This window comes from Saccostrea cucullata, unplaced genomic scaffold, assembly GCF_032062105.1.
Source record: "Saccostrea cucullata isolate Sc308-1 unplaced genomic scaffold, CSIRO_AGI_Scuc_v1 ctg776, whole genome shotgun sequence".
Lineage (NCBI taxonomy): Eukaryota > Metazoa > Mollusca > Bivalvia > Ostreida > Ostreidae > Saccostrea > Saccostrea cuccullata.
The window spans coordinates 82,954-99,115 of NW_026918019.1; the positions used below are offsets into that span (position 1 = coordinate 82,954).

A 16,162-nucleotide genomic window follows, 5' to 3' on the forward strand; every position below is an offset into this window, starting at 1 on the left:
TTTGAAGGATACCGCTAAGGTTCTTAAGGACGGGATGGTATATGGTTACCAGAGGGACCCTGCTGCTATTGTCTTTCTCCTTGTAGCGTAATAGGTTTTGCCTGTCATGCCCTGCCATCTCATCAAGAGCTGTTTGTACGGTGCGGGCATTATAGCCTCTTTTGCATAAGTGGGACTTAAGAAGACCACTTTGCTCCTGATATAAGGCAGGGGAGGAACAGATGCGTCGAATTCTGGTGGCTAGACCCTTAGGTAACATGTAAAGATGTAAATATCTAGTGTTTAGTAGTTTAGTAGTAGTGCTAGTTCTTTTTGTGTCTCTTTTCCCTTTGTTTTTATGACTTTTTAACTTTTTTCTTTGTCCTGAGGAAGGGACAGGGCGTCCCGAAAATTTGACAATTTTTATTGTTCGTACGGTGTCGTTGGTCATTTTAGTGCTTTATATAAATTTCCTTCCGTGACCTTGTATCCACTTAGTAGATCCGACATATATGATATACAGTGTTGTTGGCTTTTTAGTGCTTTATATATATATATATATATTGGTTTGCATAATATATATATATATATATATATATATATATATATATATATATATATATATGCAAACCAATCATCTAAGCAGCACTTGAACATTCTCTATTAATATATTTAAAAAACTTTATGATAAATAATCCAAAACCACAAATTCAGATTAATCACTCCATTCAAAAATGAGATGAAAAAGAAATTTGCAGATAAAAAAAACATAGTAGTTTTTAAAGGTCTGATTTTTTGTAATGTTTCTTAAATTATAATGTTTATCTATATAGCTGTAAAGGTGACCCAATTTTAAGCTTTCAATTGAAAATTTAAATCAACTGACTACCTGAGAACCCCATGATATTGAGCTGTATATCGATCCAGAATATTCATTACACCAGCTTAAAACGAAAGTAAAAAAAGATGATTTTTATGAAGATTTGACAGGAAATAGTGAGTATCAGATTGAGTTTTCTACAACTTTTTCATGAAATCAACATTTCAAATAAGATGCTGAACTTATAACATGTATAATCAGAATTCTTTTTTAATTTCTTAATATAATATATATTTTTTTTTTAATTTGTGAGTTTGTATATTTGATTTGCTTACAGTACAAGTGTCTAAAAATGATGTATGCACATGCATCAACGACAGAATTAAATCTATGAAATTCAATGATAACATATGTACATCATTACTATGTACTTCAACCTTCAGGTAAATTTTGTTAGTTTGTTTAAATCCCAGATCACATTAGATGATTTGAACATATTTTATTGTAGATACTTTACAATTTGCAACATCACATAAGGTATGGCCACCGCCCAGGGACAGGACATCATTTGCTGTAAGTTTTGTCCAAACCCTGTAGAACATCACTGCAATCTTTGTCATATGGACCTCTGTCCGTCCTGCATACCAAAACACATGGATGACAATTCAAGGGAACATGAAGTTGTCGGATACACTTCCAGAAAAAAAGACACTATTGTTCTCCCAAAATGCAATGCTCATGAAAAGAAACAATGTGAAATGTACTGTAAAGATTGTAAAACACCAATGTGTGTTCAATGCCTGATGGATTCACATAAAAAGCATGAGTTTACTGATATCAAAATTATTCTTCAAGATCATAAACAAAAACTTTTATCAGACACAGAAGAGTTGGAAAATACAATTGTTCCAAAATACAGAAACATCAGTCTAGGTACAACTGCTGAGTTTGACAAAGTTCTCTCCACCATTAAAGAACAAGAAGATAAAATCTGCAAAGCTGTACATGAAAAAAGCATTCAACTCACAGAAGAAGTAAGCAGTCGAAAGAAAAAAGCTATAAGAAAGAACAAGGAAAGCCAGTCTTTAGCAGAAAAAGCTGAAAAAGAAGTCAACCAAATTGTTACCAAAAATAAAGATATTCTAAATGATAATGATGCCACAGCCATACTTAAATACCAATCAAGAAATGGGGATTTCAGAAAGGGCCCACATTTACAAAGTTTTTCTTGTCCAATGTTACTTCCTGGTATTATTAAAGAAAACCATATTACAGAAATGTTTGGTTTTCTTCAGACTAGGGACGAACTGCAGGAAAAACCAAGAATGCTGAAAATGATTGATGTCCCTTTGGTACTAGGCACCATACAAAGTCCTTATGGAAACCATGAGGAATTTGGTATTGAGCATCAGCTACGGAATGTTCAGTGTGTTGGGAGGGATAAGATCTTGACCAGTGGAGGTGACAAAACAATAAAAGAGATAGACAGGACTGGATCCATATTAAGAACAATTCATACAAATGCTATTGTGTGGGCATTAACGATTAACTCACAAATGGAACCAGTGCATTCCATAAGTTATGCTCATAAACAAAATGCAGACATTTATGTTTATAATAAGAAGGCAGTGAATGTATTATTCAGCATACTCAATTGGTTTCCTGTCGGTCTTTGTTACACAGATAATGGAGATCTGCTGGTGAGTATGCGATCTATGGATAAAACACAGAGTAAAGTTGTTAGATACTCAGGGACCACAGAGATTCGAAAGATTCAGTATGACAGTCAGGGCCAACCTCTGTTTTCTACTGGTGATACAAATGTGCTTCTCCTGACTGAGAATGGCAATGGTGACATCTGTGTTTCAGACAATAAAGGGAAGGCAGTTGTTGTGATGAATTCTTCTGGGGGATTAAGATTCAAGTATAAAGGCAATCTCTTTAACCAATCAAAGTACAGAGAGTTTGAACCATGTAATATCTCTACTGATGTCAATACTCAAATACTTATCAGTGATCTCTCAAACAACGTGGTCCACATCATAGACTGTAATGGTAACTTTGTCCGTTATATAGAGAATCTATGTAACGGAAGACTCAGTATTAGTATTGATGAAGATCACAATCTTCTCATTGGAGAAAGCAAAAGTGGAAAAATTCAGATTATCAAATATCTAGAGTGATGACAATTATGAATGATAAAGAAAAAAACCGACAAAATTACACTCTTTGTCTCATCAAGTTTCCCATGACTGCAGTATTTTACTCAGTGAAAAAAAAAAACAATGTCAAGTATTAAGAACCATGTCACAAACTCATAACTCAGATATTCTTAGTGCTACAAGTAGTATTTGCATTGTGTAACTATATTAAAAGGCACCTAATGTAATTCATTATCAGTTAAAAAATGTTATTAAATGTTTAGAAAATATTGCTGAAATATCAACAGGAAACAAAGGCTACAAAATGAATAACGAAAAGAAAGGAGAGGGAAGGGAGGAAAAGGCAATAAGGAAACCAAATTGACTACTGTTATTTACCAAGAAGAAAGCCATCCGAAATGAAAGATTGTGTATCTTATACACATCTCAACTTCCCGTGATGTCATTGTGTCTGAGTTGTGAATGGTGAAGCCCTGTGAGAGGAAAAGCCACCCAAATTCTACAATTCACTACATACCTCCTCTTTCCCCCTTTGCAAGGCCTCTATCAATTCACTACGTACCTCCTCTTTCCCCCTTTGTAGGGCCTCTATCAATTCACTACGTACCTCCTCTTTCCCCCTTTGTAGGGCCTCCACCTGACTCTCGGTAGCCTGGAGTTTCCCCTTCAGTTGGGCGTTCTCTGTCTTGGCCTCCATCAGAAGATCCTGACATTGTTTGAGACTGGTGGAGGTCCCCTTCTTCTCACCTGTATTAGAAACATTGATTGATATTTTTCCTACTGTTGTCATTGATGGAAACCCATCCTCAATATATTATACACTCATCGATTCAAATATGCATATGTGAGATTGACCATGGATATCCAACAATGGTCATCTTATTCTATATGATAACAGTGTGTTTCAGTTTTTAAGGTCTTCACAGCTTGAGTTTTGCAACATATACAAAAACGTGACTGCTTCAGAAAACCGAGTTTTTTTGGGGTGTTTTATATTATGTGTTTTACTATGTTGTTTGTATCCTGTTTTTTTCTAAGTTAAAGTGTAAGTTCAATTCACTATAATCAGTTTGTGAATCATTTTGTAAATGTAGTGTATTGAGTGTGTGTTAAAAATTTTTTATCCCCAACACATTTAATTTTGAGGGACTTTTTTGTACATAATGTATTTTCTTATAAAATAAATTGAAAAATTCATGTCATCTCTTTTTCCTATCCTATTAAAAAAAAAATAAAATGTTGGTATCATTAACTACAGGTTATTATTATACTAGGGATTTGAACTTCTGTGTCTCCAACAAAGATATCTTGAATACCATGGACATGCCAAGGTGATTTTGTACACTCAACCACTTTATTATTCAAATATTTAATCTTTGATGCTTCAAATCCATGAAAATATCAAAGATGTTTTTATTTCACTAAGAATGAGAATGAGATAAAGAGGTTTGAATGTACAGAATTTTTCTTAAAAAGTTTAAGTGAAACAGAGTAAAAAAGAATTCAGTGAATGTTTTCAGTGCCTTCAGCCCATTCAAAATAGAGTCAATACTGATTCAGCATTTCAGATGTGATACAATTACCTAAATTTTATTGAATGAGCCTGTTAGATATAGAGTCAATACTAGTTAAGCCATTGAGATGTGATAAATTAACAGTTACTTTTTGCTAGGGAGAATTGATGTTTGTATATCCTGATCTCCCTGCTTGTCTCCTGCTTGTACTGTTCAAAGTCTCGGATGATCTCCTCATGTTTGCTGCCTCGGGCTTTATACAGGATTTAAAGCTGAGCAAACTGTCTGTTGTCAAACTCCTCAACTGGAAACTGTGCAAATAAAACATATGGAATATTACTGTTGAACTTATCTTATTCCTTTCTTGTTTTGACATTTAATTAAGTGTTCCATTAGAGTATTTTAATTTTAAAACATCAGGGAAAATATTCCCCATCAGATCTTTCTGTAGAATCACATATTTTTCAGGGGTCAAATTTATCGTGGTTTGAATAACTTTTATTTTTTATAAAAATATTTTGCTATAGGAATTGGGAAATTTACACCTTTCTATTGGAAAAAATGGTACCTTTTTTTGCATAGGGAACGGGGCCGAATATCGGCCCAGATTTAGAGAATCGAGATCCTGTTAACCAACACGCTGTCTATTCTGACAAATGTGTCTCCCAGTGTATGTTGGATTAGACAGTTTTTTTTTTTTTAAATTATTCAACAATTTACATTATATATTGTCACATTATAACAATTATTTCAATGCAAAGGAACTGATAAAACCTAAATATTTACCTGTAATATCCGATGTAATGATGGGGATGATGATAATGGTAATGCCCAGGTACACCCCGACATCTGAATGTTCATCAGCCCCGCCTTCTGCTTCCTGTCTCTTTGGAGTTTCCCCGTACATAAAATGATCCCCCGAAGTCACATGATGCGGTATGTATGTGTTACCATGGTGAGAGGGGTCATAAACATTCGGCTGACCCTGATGTGAGAAGATATTTTGATTAGACCTATCACGAACCTGGTGAAACTGATGGTGATGATGTCGTTGAGGTCGGTGATGGTGATTTGATGATTTGGTGCTGCTTTGTTTACTGTTGCTATGGTAACTATCACTCTTTAACAAGCCCTCCTGGGATCTTCTCAAAACTGTTGATAAAATAATGTTGACATGTAAACATGCATTTCCTAAACTAAAGTTGAACATTTCTTAGCTGACACTTCATTAGACTTTTCTAAGATCATCAGATATTTGTTTTATCATAAACATATTGTCATGCATATAAACATTTCTTAAACTAAGGCTTGGTAGTATTTAAACTTAGAATTCAATATACTGTATTAAGACCAATACATGTAGATATTGGCGTTTTCATAGATGTCATCTGCAAATTTAAGTTGGGGGTCAAGAGTCTAAGCAATCTCTGCAGAATTTAATTTTCCTGAGGAAAATTTTCATAATGAAGCATAAGTAATGACTCAATAATTCTATATAGATATTTCATGAAGGATATTGAGATAACGAACAGTATTCAATCTTAAAATCCATAAAACTATACAAAATAGGAGCAAAGCAAACACGGACCTCCAAAACATCAGAGATGGGATCAGGTGTCATGGAGGACTGAGCATCCTTTGCTGAACGGTCACATCCGCCGTGTGCTCCTTGTCATGATCAGGAAATAACAGAAAAAATCCGTTGTCAATTCGGTGTATAGATAATGGAGTAACAATTTGTATGGAAAACGTACAATTTTAACCCCGTGGGGATCCGGGTTAGAACTGGTCCTCAATACCCCCTTGCTTGTCGTAAAAGGCGACTAAATGGGGCGGTCCTTCGGATGAGACCGTATAAACCGAGGCCCCGAGTCACAGCAGTGGTGGCAAGATAAAGATCCTAAAGATCCTTAGGCCTACATTTGCAGCCCTTCACCGGCAATGGTGACGTCATCATATCACTGAAATATTCTGGAGAGGGACGTTAAACAGTATACAGTCAATACAGTCATACAGCTATAATACAAACTTCCCTTTTGAGATGATCTCAGCAGCTCTTGAGATGCCCTAAAGCTCTCCTGAGATTGTCTCAGTGAGGACATCAAGTCGTACTGACCCTGAGCTATATTTGGGACGCCCTCCCCCCCCCCCCAGGGAGGTAGAGCTGGGGAAAGGGAACGTTTTCCTGTTCCACCCCTCCCATGGCAGAGGGATCTTCATCCTCCCCCACAATGACAATGGGCTCTCTGTAAGGATCAAGTCAGAATTAGGTCACACGGTCAGTTTCCAGCATAAGGACCGGTTTCCAGCATCAAGACAGAATTAGGTCATTAAATGGTCAGTTTACAACATCAAAAGAAAGTCAGAATAAGGTCAAAAGCTAAGTATACAGCATAAAGACAGAATTATGTCAAATGGTCAGTTTTCAGCATAAAGACAGACTATGGTCAACTGGTCAAATTCCTTGATAAAGACAAAATGGTAAGATTCCTGCATCAAGTCAGAATTAGGTCAAATGGTCAATTTCCATCATCATCACAGACACTACAGACTGCGTATGAAATTAAAAATCAAAGTAATTTAGAGTGTCGACGTTGTTTTTGATCTTACAATGTTAGTTAACCGTGCTCATGGTTAAAAAATATATTGCTTTGAAAATTGGCTATAATGAGTTCAAATTAACCAAATGGAATGAAGCTTCACAATTCGACAAAAAAAATATTGAAGAAAATGTGTTAATCTTTAATCTTGTAATAATAATACCACTTATACGAGCCTGTCTCGGATAAGTGAGTTTATTTCAGTAACCCTATGTCCTTCCATTCCGGATATCTTAAGCCCTTACAGATATATAACTATATGTACCTTTCGTCCCAATCTATCAATCCGGAAAATTAGGTCCATTTACATGTACTAGTCTAATACTTAGTTGTTTCCTCCTCTTCCTTTCTTGATAAATCGATAAAACGGTAAGGTCATGGAAAATTTTGTGAAGTTGTATTGTTGCAATATTTTAATTTTCGTAATGAAATAAGTTTAATTTCATGAGTAACTATCATGGTTTGTGATTTCTAGCCAAGTTAGACGTGCCGATGGTGTAATTATACTTCGGATTTTGCAAGATATTTTTGTCAAGATCAAACGTCGGCTAATTGGTTGAATTTACACGATATGGTATAATTTGAATGATAGATAACAGCAATATGAAACATATGGAAGTCAAGGGATGGTTTAACTTAAGTAATTATTTTTTAGGAGTAAAATGTAATTAATTTCCGATTCGCTTATGGGTTGGGGTGGGGGGGGGGGGGTCAAGCGCAGAAAGGTGAAGTCAGGCATACTAATCCGTTTTAAGCTTTGTTTTCCAATGTTATGAAGCCTGAAGAGGGTACTTAGTACTTGCACATTTTGCCAAAATTTAATAGTCTTTAAATGTCCTTGACTATTGAACATTCACGAGAATTGCGTCACTTTCACTTCTGCAGTAATCAAAGTACTGAAAGTACCGAAAGGATGTTGGTTAATATCATCATTGTTATGAGTCATTTTGCAGTTTGGTATCGTTTCATTTATTTACTGGTCTATGAGAACATTTTAAGAAAATGCTTAAAGGCATAAACAGATAATATTTTGCCGAAAAATAAAAGGACATGAACTGATTTTTCTCTTTTTTTAGGGGGGTGGGGGGTACCTCAAAATGAGGATACTCAATGGTTAACCATGGAAATTGTTGTTGTCCACCTGGTCAACAGCTATAAAAAATACAATTTTAAGTCTTTTAGAGTGAGCTTTTTGCCTCAGGGTAACTAAGGTTCTACATATTGTAGACAAGAAAGATGTAGAATTTGGCTTCATAAACCGTAGCATAAAGCAGCAATAATCAATCATTCATATGCCCTAGAATAGATATGCTGGGTTCAGCCACAAACAAGGAGCAAATTATAAATTATATTAGTACAAGGCATAAGAGTCGCACAAGGGTAAGAAGCTTTTACTTTTATCTCGGCATGCCTCGAGATTTATACTGGTCCTTTAAAAATGAAATTAAACTTCACAAATTGATAAGAAAATAAATCATTCTGCTCAGATTGAGTTTTTAATAACTTGATAGGATTGTCTGGAATGCAAATTAAAGCTTGTAAATAAGCATTTAAATAAAAATTTTAATAATTTCAATCTCTAATAGGACTAAATTATCTACCCTTAAATGTCGTAATACTCTGACATTTTAAAGCATTTTATAGTCGAGCAAGCATTGCCCAGTAGAAACAAAATTGAGCAACTTAGCAGTACTTAATTAACAAAGATTGCATTGGGGGAAAGTGATCTTTAAACAAATAAAAATTAAAATAATAGAATATTTTAATTAAATGCTGGGGTGGAAAGATGTATGAAAACAGTAGAAATAGAATGGCAATTAGAAAATAAATAAATTAGAAAATAAATAAAAAAAAAATCAAATCAAATCAAATTAAATTAAATATCTTAAATTAATTCTTTTAATTAATTTAAATGAAGGGAAATAATTCTTACCAAAATTTAAGGTCATAAATTAGGACACATTCCACCCGTACATGCTAAGCCTAATGGTAATAAATGAGAGTTATGTCGAAATAAATTGAGTATTTAACAGTAACATATCTTTAATGTATTCAATGTCTCAGACCTACATCATACTCCAGACTCTATATTCTCATATATTTAAATAATTTTATCATTCAAAATTGTTGTACATTGACCAATCCATTTTCATTTACATATAGGTATGTCCATAGCCCACCAACTTATCTGAACTATTTTGCATGTGTGACTGATCGTATAAGAAGCATTGTTTAAGGAAGTTCTCAAGTAACATAAACCAATGAAAAAGCCATAAAAGACATAGGTGTTTGCTTATTGTCATACATTACAACTTGTTTCGGAGTACATAACCCTCAAAATTCAATTGCCAAAATTTAATGTAGGATATTTTATATTGTAGTTTTGCACCAATACACAAAATCAACAGATTGATCTTGAGTCTGCATCACAAAATACCTTAATTTTTTATAATCATAATAACTCTCAAATGATTTTATTATGCCATTTTGTATTGGATAGGATAATATCTATGGGAACTTAATTGATAAGGCACATGTTTTATCATGATTGATCAAAATAAGTTTTACAAAGCAGTCTTTGGGACAGGTATACCCCAATTTTAGTAATATCAATTTACCAAAATTATTGGCAAAATTTTAAAAATAAAATACAAAGAATCATGCTCTTTTGAAATGGATTATACATCTAAAGTAAATTTGTACAAAAATAAAAACAATTCCTTTTTACTGTTAAGGCAACTAAGAATTGGGTGTATCACTCTGTGTGTCAGCATACAATGACCTAGCTTAAGTTAATCAAACTTGCAGATGACAAATATTAATTTTCGCATGAATATAACGATATACCAAATTCCATATGCTCAACAACCTCAAGTAAACATAACAAAGGCATGTATAAAATAATTTAAACCAGATTCGTATAAGTTAGGATTTTCCTTAATTACCAAATATGCATTTCAAGGTTTAAAGTTAAGGAAGTAAACTTGATATAAATTACTATTACCATCATCATTTCTGAGAGGAAACTATTCTCTTCGAACAATATTTTTTGGTCAACATTCTTACAATTCTTGTTTTTGTTTTATCTGAGTTAAATTGCCCGGTTGACAAGATGCAATATAAATCTAAAATATACGGTTTCTTTAATCGAAGCTTTATATGAGAGGTTGAATGGGACGTTTGGCTCAACCCCCTTATTAACAGAAATTGCGGGCGGGTTTAGACAGTATTGGATAGTTTATAAAATATATTTTTCATTTTTGTAGGATAAATATTAAATCTCGCTCATTTCAATTACTGAAGCAAATACTACACATTTCCCATCAGAATGCTACAGGGAGGACAAGGTTATTATAATTTTGAAAATTGCTGCTTTTCAAAAGCATATTGTTTAAACATTAATAAATGCACAGTGGATCCCGTTTAATCCAATAGTAAGTTTGTCAGACTTCTGGTATCAGAATAGCCGAATATTCGAATAACGGGCTGCTCCATTTCGAGTCAAAATATTAGGCTTACCATGTGTTCACCTATTTTTACACTCTTTACTGGTCTTCTATTTTTTCCCTATTACTAATCGATATTTGGTTCATAAATTGTGAAGAACTAAAGAAGGGTCTTAATTTATATAGACAGGTATATAAAGGGATCGGTTTGGGGGGGGGGGGTATTAGGACACATTGTTATTGTTAAAAGTTGTTAAAAGTAGCTTAGTACCTTAAGCGAAGAGGTGAAACCGTTACAGTATCTTGTCCTGTTCCAATTTTGGTTTATTTCAGTACACAATCCTTTAAGACAACTATAAGCAACACTTGCAAAGATAGTTATATTTTTCTAAGTTCTATATTGCTTTGTCACTCAAGGAAACTTGGTAAGAGGTGTTTTAATGATTTAAAAGCCATAAAAGAGTTACAGCCTTTTAGGTAATTTATACAAGTAACCAATGGAAAAATACAGTGTCGGTAAGTATCAACAATGTTAGAGGAAATAGTAGTTGTTTTATACGGACAAGTCCTTGGCTCCTTTTGTAAAACTTGTGTAATCACTTATTCTGTAAATTTTTATTGGTGAATGAGCAGGCCCTGGTCGACGGTGACCATTTGCGTTGAGGTACTGCCGCCGTCACCATGGTTCTTGGCACCCCATTGGTGGCGGTTGCAGTTCCATGATTACTCGTAGTAGACACGAGTAGTCATGGCCCTTGCAAGTGGCGTATTCCGTCGCACCTCAACGCAATTGGACGAGTGCAACACATATTCTTACGCTCATTCCATTGTTTATTGACTTGATTGATATTTGAATTGATTGATTGATTAATAATTGATTGATTGACAAGTAATTGACTTGATTGATATTTGAATTGATTGATTGACTGATTGATTAATAATTGATTGATTGAATTTGATTGATTATTGCATTGGTGACGTTCATGCACTTGTGACCTACCCAGTGCATGATCCGCCCGATTTGGGTCGTCACATTTGTTGTATTGATTGTTGATTGTGGGGCAGCCCTGTGGTAGCCCCAGCAAATTGATCACCGCGGCCAGAAGCGCCATATTAAACAAGCAAAATAACATCTATATTGTTTGTTTGATTTATAGGGAATCTGAAATAATATGACAATGAGGAGTATTGTCTGCATATTTTTTGAATGACCCGTCTATGCGTAAGCATGAAAATAATAATTAAATTTGTAAAATTAATGATTGCATCAATAAGATATAATACAACCAGGTAAATATGGTTCTATTCTAATCCTAGTTCACCGTAGATATGGCCAATGCCCAGGGACAGGATATTATTTGCTGCCAGTTGTGTTTCAACCCTGTAGAACATCAGTGCAATCTTTGTCATGTAGACTTCTGCCTCTCATGTGTACCAAAGCATATTGCCGACAAATCAAGAGAACATGAAGTTGTTAGATACACTTTTAAAAAGGAATACACCGTTTTTCTCCCGACCTGTCTAACACATGAGAAAAAGCGATGTGAAATGTATTCCCAAGACTGTGAAATACAAATTTGCATTTATTGTCCAATGGGTTCACACAAAAATCATAAATTTACAGATATTGATGAAATTCTTCAAAAACGGTAACAACAAATCCTGGCAGACACAAAAGAAATGGAAAATGCAATTGTTCCTAAATATCGAAATGTCAACCCTGCCACAAGCACTGTAGAGTTTGACAAAGTTTTGTCTGCCATAGACGAACAAGATGATAAATTCTGCAAAGCTGTACATGAAGTTAACATTTATCTAAAAAACAAAGTAACAAAAGAGAAGAAAGAAGCTGTCAGGAAGTGCACGTCTATAACTAAAAAAAAACTGAAAAGGAACTTAGTCAAATAATACAGAATAAAAAAAATGTTCTTGGAAGAAATGATGCCATAGCAATTATGAATTATAAATCAAGAAATGGTGATATCCGAGGAGGACTTAAAATGCCAATTTTTCCATGTCCACCTTTCCTTGCTGGTATTTTAGAACAAGACAGAATTGTTGATATGTTAGGTTTTCTTCAGACAGAAGATGACGTGAAAAAAGCAAGAATGCTGAAATGATGAATGACCCTGTGGAACTAAGCACAATACAAAGTCTTATGCACTTTGGCATAAACTGCGGAGAGTGCAGTGTGCTGGGAGAGATGAGATCTTTATCAGTGGAGATAACAAAACAATCAATCAAATAGACAAGACAGGGTCCATTCTCAATACAATTCATACAAATGATGACGTGATAGCATTAACCATTAATTCACAACTATAACCAGTGTTTTCCTTAAGTAATTTATATAATCTATCAAATGAACAAAATGACTGTTTTGTTTAGCAATTATTTCTTATGAAATAATGCTGTATGTGATAACAATACATATTCATGTTTAGAATATAATGCTACAGTATCCACCAAAAAATTGTAAAGGCTATAGACGGAAAAAAAACAAAAAAAAAAGAAAGGGAAAATAGGAGAGCGAATTGACTTGCCAACAAAAAAGAAGGCCAAGCTATTTCATGTTTTCATTTTTTTCCTACATGTACCTCCTTTCTCCCCCTTTGTAGACCATCCACTTTACTGTTAATGGCTTGGAGATCAGCTGGGTTTTCACTGTCTTTGCCTCTATCAGAAGATCCTGGCATTGTTTGAGACTGGCGGAAGTCCTCTCCTTCTCGACTAGAAAAAAAAGACAACTGTCAAAATGGAAAGTTGGAAACACCCTGTTTTTTGCATACAATTATAGAGGTAAATAAATGTATTCAATTTTATGCATTGACGACAGGTTTTCTATGATTTTCATACATATGTATTTATAAAATTATAAGTTTAATTTTTTTGTGAGAATGCAGCTTGATATTTTTTATATAAGTATAAGTAAACAAAAGATATTTCCCTCCCCAAAATTTAAGGCTGTTGATGTTTTCTGAAATTATATTTTTTCAACATCTATCTTTGTTGCCTACTTGTTTCCTATGGTACAGTAAAAATTTTTTGTGCTGTAGTAAATCATAATTAAATTAAATGCACTTTACTGGACATCCTAAATGCAAATTTTAATATTCTGTTTGCTTAAATGTTAATGCAAGAGGGCTGTTCGGAAATTTTTGAGACAGTTTGTATATTCTTATTTCTAACGTCTTTCGGTGAAAGTTGGCATACCCGTTCGACAAACATTAATAATTATTTAATTTTACTTGTAACATGCCATTTGATTGGATAAAAGATTTTGCCCACTTTGTATAACTAACATAAGTTGCCTGCGTCACAATGGGTTACGTCAGGAACGTATTACTCCCTTCGACGTTATTTTTAAAATTTAATCAATGTGAAGCCTTATTCTGGGGAAAAATTGTCTCCTTGTCTATTCTGAAATTAAATAATAAGGAATGAAGTTTATTTCAACTTTTCTTATTTCAACTATTATACGATATAACAAAACTTGGGGCAGTTTACGCTTTTTTATAAACCGCGAAGCGCTTTATAAAATAACGTAAACTGCCCCAAGTTTTAAATAATTCAGAAGTTTGCTCCAAGTTTTGAATAATTCAGAAAAGCAAGATATAATTTACAAATAACAAATATCTTCTGTTCAATGGTATATAAATGAGTCAATTGCAGGTGTTATCGACGCAGAAAATCGGATATTGAAAAATGCAACACTAACGATCAACCCGCGGTGGAAAATTAATGTATATTATTAAAGGGGGCTGACTATAGTTTTATTGTGTGTATACAATAACTAATTTTTATACCATTTATAACTTGCATTAACTTCAGCGTACATGCAGAGTTTGGGGGAGATCTACAGTCCAGGTATTTTTGAGGAACCGTCTCAAAATACACGTACATTTACAAGAGGATTACAATGTATATAGGAAAATGCCAATTTTTAGCACTTTAAAGCAAATTATAGAAATACTACAATAGATATTTTGTTCAAAATATAATAGTTGATGAGTAATACTATATTATACAATATATGTAAGAGACACAAAATTCTACCGTGTTGTTACCTAAGGGGGAATTTCAAAATGCAAAAAATTAGCAAATTTTACTATTTTTATAGAGTATTACAAAATATGACGTACACAATGGATTCACTTGAAAACATAATAAAAATATTGAAGATATTCTAAAATTTCTGTGTTTTAAGTTTCAAGTGCGTATGTTTATTACTTTTTTATAAAATAATATTCTATCACACGTTTTTTAAGAGCTACAGATTATCATAACGTCAAAAACACGCTGCAACGGCGTCAACCTACCTATCATTTGCAAAATCGGTTAAAAAATCAGTTACATCAAATTGTAATTACATTTTTATACCTATAATTTCTTAATTTTGTTTAATCTTAATAATTAAGCAAAAAAGGTTGCATTAAAACAGTAAATACGCCTCATTTTACTATGATGCCCAAAATATTGCGCAATGGAAACTATAGTCGGTCCCCTTAAATTAATTCTATTCTGACTTCATGTTATGATCGGGAATATATGGATATAATTTAAAGCAGCAAGAAATCTGATTACAGGTAAGGTAGTGAGAGACCAAATATTTTGTGTAGCGTAAAGTAGAACTCTGTTCCACACTGACCAACCTGCTGAAACTAAAACTACATCTCAAATGCAGCACTGTTAAGACTTGAAAAAGGAGGCGGGGAATAATATACGGGGAAAGTTTACTGTTACATCACACAAAAAATATGCTCTTTTATGCATTACTCATTAAACCCGAAAATGAAATACTTTGCAACTTTAAACTGTATTAGCATAATGAGCAGCAATAAAACTTATCAATGCATTATCAAAAGTCGTTATCTAAATCCCATACAACTGGTTATAAACACATCTCTGATCTTGATGATCTTGTTAATCATGACATCAATTTGGTAAATATGACGTATTTCATATGCTGTGAGAAGCATATTGGGATTTTTTTTAACAATGACAAATGCGTTTTTCTATAAAACAGAATATTATTTACAGGATTTAAATAGGCTAATGATACCATAATATATCCTTTGTTTAGTGCGATTATTCATGAACTATTGAGAGAATGTTTTTAATTAAAATGATTTTGTCGTGTTTTTATGTTCAGATTACGTTTATTTTACATCGAAATGCCTAAAATATCGTTCTTTCGCAAGGGCATACACTAAAAAAATGCTACTTGACCAATTTTTGATTATAAATAAAGAATATGTTCCTTAACTTGAAAAGTGCTGCTGCTTCTTTATATCGAGAGCGTGCCTTTATAAGTACGTAAAAGTCAATTATTGTCGTCCTGTACAATAATGATTAAAAGTTATGTTCGGTTGTACAGAGATATTTCTTCTGAAATATTTTTAAACTTTATTTGGGTTTATTAGTCATAAGGGTTTAAATTACATACAAATTAATCATAATAGCACATTTTTGCCAGCAAAATAAAATTTTCGAAGATACAGCACATACTACTTTAAATAAAGTTACAGCTTTAACCCCTTCCCCGCAGTCACGCATTTAAGCGTATATACCATTTCCTATTTCAAACGCAAAATCACGCATATACCGTTTCCCCGCAATCACGCATTGTCACGGACTTGAA

The 16,162-nt window shown here is 33.6% G+C and overlaps 1 protein-coding gene across 1 annotated transcript; it reads left to right on the forward strand.

Annotated features, from left to right (window-relative positions):
- The first annotated feature begins 1,338 nt into the window (after positions 1–1,338).
- LOC134234491 (E3 ubiquitin-protein ligase TRIM71-like) lies at positions 1,339–2,982 on the forward strand. The gene has a single exon (XM_062716601.1). The coding sequence runs from the start codon at positions 1,339–1,341 to the stop codon at positions 2,980–2,982; it is 1,644 nt and encodes a 547-aa protein (XP_062572585.1).
- The last annotated feature ends 13,180 nt before the right edge of the window (positions 2,983–16,162 follow it).

Excerpts from the sequence above, each read along its gene's own strand:
- LOC134234491 (XM_062716601.1), top strand. The coding sequence starts at position 1,339 with ATGGCCACCGCCCAGGGACAGGACATCATTTGCTGTAAGTTTTGTCCA.